Source organism: Colobus angolensis, unplaced genomic scaffold, assembly GCF_000951035.1.
Source record: "Colobus angolensis palliatus isolate OR3802 unplaced genomic scaffold, Cang.pa_1.0 Scaffold273, whole genome shotgun sequence".
NCBI lineage: Eukaryota > Metazoa > Chordata > Mammalia > Primates > Cercopithecidae > Colobus > Colobus angolensis.
In genome coordinates this window covers 2,663,807-2,676,192 of record NW_012115966.1, presented here as the reverse complement: position 1 = coordinate 2,676,192, position 12,386 = coordinate 2,663,807, and the positions used below count along the sequence as shown (strand labels likewise).

Here is a 12,386-nt window from a genome sequence, read left to right as displayed (position 1 = left end):
GGCTAGCAGATATTTAAGAATGTTAGCACAGGTCTTTGAATAAATTTTGCTTCTAAGAGAAGTTACTATTTATTCCTAATTAGATGGGGAGGAAAGTCTTTGAAGAGGAACCTCTACTTTACTTTTTACACCACCATAGCTATAAATTGAGATCCTCAGGATCTTCCTTCCAGACTCCCTCCATTCTTCACTTCTTGGAACCCATCGTTTTGATTTGTCACTTAGTGGGCTCAGTCTCAAAACAGAGAGCTAACCATGCAACCTCTCTGCTCAAAACCTAGGGTGGCTCCTTGTCACTGAGCCAAGCTGAACATAGAACACAAGATCTTCCATTATCTGGCTTCTGCCTATTCCTTGGACCTTACTTCCTGCCATTTTTCAACTTGCACTTTGAGCTCTGGTTTCCTGCATGTCGTGCTGTTTTATGTCTCAGTGTCTTTGCTCATACTATACCCTGTGTTGAATTCCCTTCCCACTTTCTTTGTTTAGCTAATTCTACTCAATATCTAAGATACAGCTCAGAGATTATCTCCTCCTGGAAACCATTTCTAAGCTCCATAGTTAGGCTCTGTGGCCTCCATGTGCTCATATTACAATCTGCGCATTTTTCTTAGCACCACCAACTATATTAAAATTAAATGAATCTGTTTTTATGGTGCTGCCTTCCTCCTCACCTCTCCCTTTGAGCATTAGCTCCTCAGCTATGGTCGCTCCTCAGCAGCCATGATAATTAGCATGTTCTCTAGCACATATTGAACTTCAGTGGAATATGAACATAATAAGATGTTTGTCTTGCTGAATGTTTTGAATAGTATTGTGCTTTCTAATATGGTAAGAGCAGTAGATAAGGAGGAATGGCTTGTACCTCTGCCTGTTGGAAGATCTTAGAATTGTCTTTTTTTCCATGATACAGTTTAGATCAAACATGGTTGCACATTGCTATAGGACTTCACTAAGGGAAACTTAAAAATTGGTACTGTCTGTAATAGGATTATACCAAACAAATCCCTGACTTTATCAGTGCTCTATGACCAGCATTCTGTATATTGATTGGATTGTTGTATAATTGGGGGTAATGATTTGAACTCTTTATGTTAGGCCATAGGCTAGTATAAGTTATTCTTCTGCTCTAGTAAATACTTATGAAGTGTTTTATCCATCTGGTTCTTCCATTGTGGAGGTCGTCATCTATCCCTGGAGGAGTTTCTGTGGCACAATGAATTTGTAATTTTGAAATGGAATGTTTCTTGGGACACTAAGTCACCTCCTAAGGGGACATCAGAATGCTTTAATGAAATATTTTGCACCTATTTCAGAAGGTGGAGACTGATAGCAAAGTATAGTTTATTTCTAAGTTAAAAAAATTATATGGTTGATTTGTAGGAATTATTAATTTTTTATGTGTGATAATGGTATTGTGATTATATTTTTTGAAAAAGATTAATCTTTTAAAGATATATACTAAAGTATTTACAAATGAAATCATATGCTTTCCAGAATGTACTTCAGACTGATCTGGGGTTGGAAGAGTAACAATGGGAGTAGGAATGAATAAATAATATTTTGATTATATATATGTAATTATTGAAGTTGAAAGATGGATACATTGGGTTCATTACACTAGTTTCTCTGGTTTTGTGTTTCTTTGGGAAATGTCATTTATGCTTCTTACTGTGAATAATAAACATTTCAATACTTTAATATTGTAAAAGTTAGATTATTGCACGTAAGTTGTGAAGGAATACAGATATGGTGTTGAATTCTTTAATTTTGTTAGCTCAGTGTAGTTGTTAATAATGTGCTTTCTTGAATAGTTTAAGTTAACAAGGAGTGATGCAAAGACCACTGGATTTGGAGATAAAGACAAATTTTCATATCTCAGCTTTGCCATCCCATGACCTTAAGCAAGTCATTTAACCTGTCTCAGCATCAGTTTCTTCTTCTGTAGCAATGCCTCTTAGGTTATTTTTCTTTTATTTGAGAAGGTTATATTTATTTTATTTTATTGGAGTGCAGTGGTGTGAGCTCACTGCACCCTCTGCTTCCTAGGCTCAAGCTATCCTCCCACCTCAGCCTCCCGAGTAGCTGGGACTATAGGTGCATGCCACCACAGCCAGCTAATTTTTTTTGTTGTTTTTTTGGTAGAGATGGGGTTTTGCCGCGTTGCCCAGGCTGGTCTTGCACTCCTGGGCTCAAGCGATCCACCCCACTTAGCCTCCCAAAGTGCTGGGATTACAGGTATGAGCCACTGCACCCCGCCTCAGAGGGTTATTTTGAGAATTAAGTTTGATAAAGGTTAAAATCACTTTAAAAGACTAAATTACCTTACAAAGTTTTATTTTTAATCATTTTCTTCCTTCTTACTCTATATTATTAATCATCTAACCGTACAAAATGTAAATCAATATAATTGAGCACTTTTCCTTTTACAAAATAAACGAGAACAGCTAGATATATGTGGTAAATTGAATGGGTGAAAATTGTTTATTGGGGCTAGGACTGGTGATGGAAAAGGTTCATGCCCAATTAGAATACAGAGAAGGTAGAGCTAGGGTCTATGAAAGAAGATTCCACAACCACAGAAATGGAAAGCATAATAGAGAAAATGGAGAGTACTCTTGTTTTGGCTCTTAAGTCCTGAATCCCATCATTTATTCTTAAATAGTATGTAAGCTCCTTGAAGCAAGAGTCAAATCTGGACAAAATTGATGTTATTAAGTCTTCTAGAAACTTTGTATGTGGGATATGTTTTAATGGAGGGGTATTTTCTTGGTTTTTCTTCTATATCTGGGTATGTTCTTTGTTTTCAACCCAACTGGTAAACAAAGGAGGTAATTCTATTCTCTCATAGAGACAGAGAGAATATGAAATTACTGTCTCTGTTACTATTTAATGATCTTCTAAAAAATTTATAAACCAACCTGCCCTATTTTGCAGGAATAACCTATATTTGATTCAGATGTTAGAGATTTTTGCCAGAATATTAACTTATTTTCTAATAATATACAACAGAGCCCGAATCTATCTAAGAATTAATCATAAACTAGAGAGTTTTGGACATTATTTCAGGTATTAGTCACTGGAATAACTTTTCTAAGCTAGTCTCTCCTGTAGGGCATTCTTACTACATGGACTTCAAAGACAGCCATGTAGCCAGCAAGCTTCCAGTTTGCTGTCATTGTTTCTTATGGCAATTATGTAAAATGCCTTTTAAAAAATGTGTAACATTTATGATGCCATTCAACCTATAGCTAAGTTTTATTGGATGCCACATCATTTGGATCAATGGTTCCAGTAAAATGTTCTGTAAACTTAAATCCAGAAGATCAGTCATTTGTGGTGAAGTTATTTATTTGAAGAAGATACTTCCTAGCTTTATATGAATATAGGCAAACACTTTTATACTTCTGATTTTTAAATGTTGTTCACATGAATAGCCAGTTCTGCCTTACTCCTAATTTCCTGGCCAGCAACCCAGTCATCCTGAACTGATGGTGCTGTCACATGTGACCATTTCCCCACCTCTCCCTCAGTGACATGATGTGCCATCATTAGTATTCCATTGTATAGTGGCGTGTAATTTTTTTTACCCAGTACTCTATTGGTGGACATTTAATTCATTTGTGTTTTTTTGCTGCTGTAAATATCCTTTCATATATATCTTAAATTTGTGTAAGTATACCTTAAGATCAATTCCTAGCACTGAAAATGCTTGAGATATAATTTTTAACATAATTAGAATGCTTAAATTAAAAACTTTTTATAGGAAAAAATTTTACATATAAAATGTATTTTCCATGTTTTTTTTATATTTCTTAGAAGTTCATTGGTTTCCGTTTTCAACAAATAAAGACAAATCAGTTCAGGTACTTCATCTAGCAAAATAATCATTTAATAAAAATCACATTTTGACTGGGCACAGTGACTCATGCCTGTAATCCCAGCACTTTAGGAGGCCGAGGCAGGCGGCTCTCCTGAGATCAGGAGTTTGAGACCAGCCTGGACAACATGATGAAACCCCGTCTCCACTAAAAATACAAAAATTAGCTGGGCACGGCGGCGCACGCCTATAATCCCAGCTACTGAGGAGGCTGAGGCAGGAGAATTGCTTGAACTCAGGAGGCGGAGGTTGCAGTGAGCCAAGATTGCGCCATTGCACTCCAGCCTGAGTAACAGAGCAAGACTCCATCTCAAGAAAAAAAATTACATTTTTACATATCTTTTGTTGACTTATATCTCTTTATACATAGAATATGACAATAACTTCATAAAATCTTAAACAGATCTACTCAATTTTTTCTTTTATGAAATCTCTCATTTTCAGAAATGCAATTCTAAAGGGCAATTTTCGTTTTTGGAAGACAAAAATAGGCTTCATTAATTGTGAAGTGACATATAAACATAAATATAGTTGTTTAAGGTTTCTGATTTAACCGCTTATCTTACTATGTATTTTAGATCTTCTCTCCTGTATCTAATTGGCTTGTAGTCTAATGTTGTAGCAAAATGTTAGAGGTTTACCTGCATTATTTTGCATAGATCCATAAAGTGAAGATGGGGCCGGGCATGGTGGCTCACACCTGTAATCCCAGCACTTTGGGAGGCCACGGTGGGTAGATTGCTTGAGGTCAACAGATTGAGATCAGCCTGAGCAACATGGCAAAACCCTGTCTCTACTAAAATTACAAAAATTAGCCAGGCATGATGGTGCACGCCTGTAATCCCAGCTGCTCAGGAGACTGAGGCACAAGAATCACTTGAACCCAGGAGGCAGAGGTTAGCAGTGAGCCAAGATTGTAGAGTGACAGTGTGAAACTGTGTCTCAAAAAAAAGTGAAGATGAGCAAGCAGTAGCCATTAGCTAAGTCATTTGAATTCTTAAAAAAAAAAGAAAGAAAGAAAGAAAAAGATACCTAGATAGAAAACGTGAAAATTACCCATTGGAATTGGCTACATACATCTGCTTGTTCTGAACCAGAAGTCTGCTTTGAACCTTTACAGTTGGCTCAGTTAATTTTGTCCAGGCTTTTAGCTTCATCAGATATATTTTCCATTTTATAATCCCATTTTAATTTATGGCTGTAAGGACCCTTGAAATTTTACAGACTGAAAAACAGCACTCAAAAAAACATGTTAATTGATCTACCACTAGATATACAGAATATAATCATATTTGAATGATATTAGGGTGAGTGGTAGTTTAATTCACATTTCTTATAAAAGCACTGATTCTCAACCCTAACTTGTACTTCAGAATTACCTGGGGCTTTAAAAAAATACAGGTGGCCAGACGTCACCCAGAGAGTGGAGTTCAGGGTTGAGAGTTTTAGAAAGTGCTCCAGGTGAGCTCTGCTGTTGTACAGCCAGCATTAAGAACCACTGGCTCAAAGCTCATTCTAGTAAGGAGTAACTTAGTGCTGTTCCAAAAATTAAAACATTTGATGAGCTTAATTAGAGCTTTTCAAAGAGTGATATGTATGCCACTGGTGGTACATAAGGTAACTTTACTTTTAGAGTTTAATAATTACATATTTGTTTAATGTGTATTAGAACAGGAATTCCCAAGCCCTGGGCCACAGACCAGTACTGTTGTGGCCTGTTTGTTAGGAGGTAAGCTGCAGGTGGGTGGGGCGAGTCAGCATTTCCACCTGGGCTCTGCCTCCTGTTAGATCAGCGGTGGCATTAGATATTGTGAACTGCACATTCGAGGGATCCAGATTGCACGCTCCTTATGGAGAGTCTAATACCTGATGAGATGTCACTGTCTCCAGTCACACCCAGATGGGACCATCTAGCTTCAGGAAAACAAGCTCAGGGCTCCCACTGATTCTACATTATGGTGAATGTGTAGTAACAAGAGGAATAAAGTGTACAATAAATGTAATGCACTTGAATCATCCCAAAACCATCCCCTGCCACCCATCCATGGAAAAATTGTCTTCCACAAAACTGGCCCCTGGTGCCAAAAAGGTTGGAGACTGCCATATTAGAATATAAATATAAGTATCATATCAAACTCACAGTTTCATGAGTACTGCTTTGCATGAAGCTCCATTTTTTTCAATGATAAAGATAGTGTTCTAATTTAAAGGAAATTTGCCAAATTACAGAAATAATTAAACGAATAGGTAGTTCATACATATGGCAGAAATCATGAAGATGCTGAAGAAACACAATGGGAATTTTGGTGAGGGGCACCCTCTAAAATTTAGGATTTGAATCCGAAGTGTCAGTGGTTTTTTCTCCCAGATATGTTTACAGTGACTTCATCCTTCTTTTTCAATTCAGGGACAGACTTTCAAAATTAGTATTTCTGCAAATTTTTGAATCATTGTTTTCTAACTTAGTTTCTTGACACTTAGTTCTCTTGTGAAAATGTGCCTTATAGATCAAGAATATTTTGTTCCTTTATTTTTCTATGGTATAAGTGGTCATGTGGTGGTAAGAAGAGGAAGGAGACTGAGTGTGTGTTGTGTGTGTATGAGAGAGAGCGAGGGATAGATGGATGGATGGATGGATGGATGGATGGATGGATGGTCAGAGGGGTTGATGAACAAGTGACTAGAATACTTGGATACCTGGGTAGAGAACAGTATTGATAATTGTAGGGCCTCACTTTCCCACATACTCATCTCCTCAGACTCTAAGGAAGTCCAGAGGTCTGTTACAACTCAGAATTGTTTGGGAAATACTGCTATAGGTTCTTTCACTAGTAACATGGATTGCTCTGGGCCAATTAAAATGAGCTCCACATAAAGATATTTAGCTATCCTGACCTCTCTGAGCAGGCTCAGAGAAATTTGAGTAGGCACATTACCTCTTGCTACAAATAACTGTTTTACTGTTTCATCAGGAATGTATATAGATTTCAGTTATAGAGGCAGCTGCTCTGAACAAGAGTAGCCGTATAGTCTACATTTAAATTATATTACTGGAAGTTAAAAATATTATGATGCAGCTGTAATGTTATGTTTAAATGTCTGTCCTGTATAATTTTGTAGAATGGAAGCTTCTTGCCTAGAGCTGGCCTTGGAAGGGGAACGTCTATGTAAATCAGGAGACTGCCGCGCTGGTGTGTCATTCTTTGAAGCTGCAGTTCAAGTTGGAACTGAAGACCTAAAAACACTTAGCGCTATTTACAGCCAGCTGGGCAATGCTTATTTCTATTTGCATGATTATGCCAAAGCATTAGAATATCACCATCATGATTTAACTCTTGCAAGGTAATTAAGCTTTTAAATATTCTTCCTTCTGAAATTAGCTATTACATTAAAAAATATTTCTATTCAATTAACAAAAACTAACTTAATACATTTAATGAGTTCTACTTCAGTAGCATCACTTTTTAAAACTAACCTTTAGGCTGAGCACAGTTTAATTGAATGAATAGTAGTGAAATGACCCTAGAGTTTAACTAAATGGATGAAAACTAATTACATTCAAATCCAGAAATGTAAGTTTTAAATATTTATTTAAAGTAGGTTTCAAAGCCAATGGGTTTTTCTTACCTTAAGCATGTCAGTTTGTCCTCTTGGAAAACTGTACTCTGGCTGCTTTATATTTTAACACCATTTGTATTTCAATACCATTTTTTTGTTTTGTTTTTTGCTTTTTTCAGGACTATTGGAGACCAGTTGGGGGAAGCGAAAGCTAGTGGTAATCTGGGAAACACCTTAAAAGTTCTTGGGAATTTTGATGAAGCCATAGTTTGTTGTCAGCGACATCTAGATATTTCCAGAGAGCTTAATGACAAGGTAATACCGCAGCATTAGATGGTAGGCCTAATATTTTCATTCAGATGGCTTTGCATTTTAATACTATTTAATTATTCTATAGTTTATTTAAAAATTAATACCAAAAAAGAAAACACTGATAGACCAATAGAAGTAAAAGAGAGAAAAAAAAATTAAATGGAGAAAAAGAAGGAAATAGAGATCTTTCTTTCATAAGTAATTATTTGATTGGTTATGTATGGAGAACCAATATAAAAATCTCTTTCCTTTGTCCATAATACTAAGGATATTACAAATATATATGATAAACCTGACCTCTGTTTTCAAAATGTTAACTTTGCTGATGTCTTCATTTAGGTGGGAGAAGCAAGAGCACTTTACAATCTTGGGAATGTGTATCATGCCAAAGGGAAAAGTTTTGGTTACCCTGGTCCCCAGGATGTAGGAGAATTTCCAGAAGAAGTGAGAGATGCTCTGCAGGCAGCCGTGGATTTTTATGAGTGAGTAGGGGCTGATATGGGCAATCATGTAGGCCCATCTAAGCCGTGGATCTGCTGTACGTTCTTTATTCAGTAGTAAGTTTTTAAGTTTGGCAAAGGTTTTAAAGCTATGAACTAGCAAAATCATCAATTCAGTTGCTTAAATGTTATAGTGTTATTATTAGTAGTAATCTGTAGCTTTCATTTAAATTAAAGACCAGTGCCACTTAGTGGCAAAAACAAGAAATACCAATGATTGGGCTGTTATTTAGAGTAATTTAGTCTTTACCAATAGAATTTCATACAACTACTTAACTATAGGGGTTCCAAGATTAACTCTGTGCTTGACCCTGGACAGAAACCTATCTGAATAGTTTAATAAAGTGTTCCCAGCTATTTCCTATAATTGCTCTTCATCATAGATGTCATCCTTAAAATGTTGCACATTATGGCTGTAAGCTTCCTTACATTTTTTTCTGATAAAAAGAATTAGATATGTAAATCACATAAATAAAATTGTTTTGCAAACTTATTTTTTCATCACTTTTTGCTATCCCTTAGGGAAAATCTATCATTAGTGACTGCTTTGGGTGACCGAGCAGCACAAGGACGTGCCTTTGGAAATCTTGGGAACACACATTACCTCCTTGGCAACTTCAGGGATGCAGTTATAGCTCATGAGCAGGTACAGTGGAAGGCCTTGGAGCCAGACCATTTCCTCCATCAAAGTTCTGAACAGTGATTAGATCATTCTTCCATTTTATTTTAGCTACATCTAATTAAAATTTTCTGTTTCAGCGTCTCCTGATTGCAAAAGAATTTGGAGATAAAGCGGCTGAAAGAAGAGCATATAGCAACCTTGGAAATGCATATATATTTCTTGGTGAATTTGAAACTGCCTCAGAATACTACAAGTTAGTCTAATATTTCTGTAGATAAATGTAAAACGAATAGTTGTTCAATCCCATTAATTCATAGGCTTTAGGTTTAAAATCTGATTGCAGCAGGACTTTTGGCATCTAAGCCTCAATTTCCTTATCTGTAACAGAATATATCAATACATCATTTTGGGGAATACTGTGAAGAGTGAATGAAATAATATATTAAACACTTAGCACAGTACCTGGTACACAGTGCTCAATAAATATTATTGTACCTAAGATTTAATAGCAGCAGTGTGACCCCTTTATAGTACTGGTTTTTATCTTTAAAAGTAATTGTTTTTAAATGAAGTTTTCAACCTTTAATATCTTTTAAACCTATTTCGCATATGTAGTATATATTGTGTATATGCTTTATTTCACTCAATTATGGGTTAGAAGAGATGCCAAAAGAAAGCCTGGTAACAAAAATATTTATAATCTCTATCAGTGATCACTGATTTTTTTGCTCTACCTCCCCACCTTCTTACTGAGCAGTTCTCCCTTTACCCTCTTTCTGCCCATATTTGACTGTGTCACTGTTAAGCTGCGTCCCCATTCACTTACCTGAGGAGTTTGCAATCCCAGCTTCTTCTGTGACAGGATCTCTCTTATCAGTAGATTTGAGACATAGATGACAGAAAGTTTAGACAGCTCCGAGTTGCCTGATCTGTGCTTTCTAGATTGAGTTTTCCCTAGTTAGTGGGGATTGAAGGCCCTTATAGATTTTGGGTAGAAGCCAGTTTGACTAAACTGAAGACACAGTGAGTGATTTGTATTTTGTTAAAAAATCCAATATGAGACAGTTCTGGATAAGTTTGTCATCTTCATAAAAAAGGTAAAATTGTTTCAGGCCTATCTAAAAAACATTGAATAGCATTCCACTTTGCTTTAAACATTAACTAATGGTTAATATTTGTTGGTTGATTAGGTTAGTTAGATATGAAATAGCCTCCCAAATAAAACATATTACTATGTACTATATGAAGAAATATATATTTTGATTTTAAATATAAAAGTTTCTTATATTTTAAAGCCAAGGGATATAGAGAAGTCTTAATTATTAAATGGTGTACCTGTGTTACATACTGAAAAGTTCTATTATAAAATGGATAGTGGCTATTTGACTAAAGAAGCATCAATATAAAGTAATGAAACTTACTTTTTTTCTCCCAATAAGCAGGCTAGAACTCAGAACTTTATATATATTCCAAGTTGTTGATTAGTAATATTTTTAGAACTCTTCTTTAGATTTTTTTTTTTTTTTTTAATAAAGACAGAGTTTTCAGTTTGGCTCTTGTTGCCCAGGCTGGAGTGCAATGGCACAATCTTGGTGCACTGAAACCTCTACCTCCTGGGTTCAAGCGATTCTCCTGCCTCAGCTTCCTGAGCAGCTGGAATTACAGGCGTCTGCCACCACACCCAGCTAATTTTTGTATTTTTAGTAGAGACGGGGTTTCACCATGTTGGCCAGGCTAGTCTTGAACTCCTGACCTCAAGTGATACGCCACCTCGGCCTCCCAAAGTGCTGGGATTACAGGCATGAACCACCACACCCAGCCTGGAATTGTTATCAAGGCCAAACAAGAAGGCTAACATAACATTGTAGATCCATATCCTTCCAGATACAAAGCAGTAGTTTGGTAAACCTATGTTAATAATTGAATTTGGTTCCAGAAAGATTTCTGATCATTTACAAATCAACTGTACCATCAAAGAATAATGGTATGCCAGAAAGCATTATGCCACAGGATCTGAAAGCAATTCCAAAAGTCTTTCAAAAATATTTGAAAAGACAGGCAACATTAGAATAATTAGGTAGCCTCCCAAGGCAACAGATTTGAAGGTATCATCATTAAATATGTAATTTTAGATTTGTTTGTTTAAGAAAAAGCTATCACATTACCGTATAGTAATTTGTCATATAGTTATAAGTGATATGAAGTAATTACACTATTTGGCAGAAATGATGGGAGAGCCATTTAAATTACTGAATCCAAAAGCATCTGTAGGTTTAAACACTGATAATAATAACACATTAACATTTATACAGCATCTACTATGCACAAGATGCTATTCTAAGCACTTTATATCTATACATATTAATTTAATTCTCACAAAAATCCTTTGAGGTATTTCTCCCATTTTATATATGAAGAGACTGGTATGCATACTTTGCCCTTAGCTTAGTAATTGGCAAAGTTGGGATTTAAACCCAGTCTAGCTCCAAGATCTATATTCTTAACTGCTATGCTAGCTACAATATCACAGTAGAATTTGGGTAATGTTTGGATGCAGTATTCAGTATTTTTCATGAGTTGATGACTAATGCCCTATACATAAGAATTTTACCTAAGTGGTGACTAATAGCCTACACATAAGAATTTTACCTAAATATTTTAAATTTTGACAATGCAAAGATGATGGTATGATTGAAAACAAATGTCATGTGGGAAAAAAGCTATTGCCAATACTAGAGGGAAAGATAGTATGTTAATCTGTAGAAACTCTTGATTTCATGTTTCAATACTCCTTTACTTTGGTGAATTGTTAGGATTCTCAAATTTATTCTGTCTTGAATCTGCTTTTTCAAAAAGGCCTTTTCATTTTGTCTAAAAATAATGAAGAAAGTACGGGATATGAATATTAGGCTCTCAGAGATTTAAAGGCAGCAGAAAGCAACAGAGAGGAAAAATGAGAGTTTTATTTTGTGAATCTTAAAGCCCAAACTGAGAATGATCATTATGTAAGAATTAATTTCTTCTTGTAGGAAGACACTACTGTTGGCTCGACAGCTTAAAGACCGAGCTGTAGAAGCACAGTCTTGTTACAGTCTTGGAAATACATATACTTTGCTTCAAGACTATGAAAAGGCCATTGATTATCATCTGAAGCACTTAGCAATTGCTCAAGAGCTGAATGATAGGTATGTTTTACATCTTTTGACCGTAACTAAGGTAAAATATAGATGCATTATTGAATCCCTAGAGTTTTTTCTTTGTTTCTTTTCCTATGTTTACCTTAAAATCCCTTTTAAGGAATTTTCTTTTTCAGTGATATCCTCTGTATATCGTTGTATGAAGGGCTAGTCTGTGATAGAGGACTAGTCTGCGATAGAGGATTAGTCTGTGATAGAGGACTAGTCTGTGATAGAGGATTAGTCTGTGATAGAGGACTAGTCTGTGATAGAGGATTAGTCTGTGATAGAGGACTAGTCTGTGATACAGGACTAGTCTGCGATAGAGGATTAGTCTG

At 35.9% G+C, this 12,386-nt stretch overlaps 1 protein-coding gene across 3 annotated transcripts in view; it reads left to right on the top strand.

Annotated features, from left to right (window-relative positions):
• Positions 1 to 12,386, top strand: part of GPSM2 (G-protein signaling modulator 2) — a 63,450-nt gene that overhangs the window by 13,317 nt on the left and 37,747 nt on the right. For all 3 annotated transcript variants that reach the window (XM_011948145.1, XM_011948144.1, XM_011948146.1), the window contains 6 exons: positions 7,001 to 7,222; positions 7,618 to 7,753; positions 8,090 to 8,232; positions 8,773 to 8,896; positions 9,010 to 9,125; positions 11,902 to 12,057. In XM_011948145.1, coding sequence (XP_011803535.1) covers positions 7,001 to 7,222; positions 7,618 to 7,753; positions 8,090 to 8,232; positions 8,773 to 8,896; positions 9,010 to 9,125; positions 11,902 to 12,057 — 897 coding nt within the window. The remainder of the gene's footprint in view (positions 1 to 7,000; positions 7,223 to 7,617; positions 7,754 to 8,089; positions 8,233 to 8,772; positions 8,897 to 9,009; positions 9,126 to 11,901; positions 12,058 to 12,386) is intronic.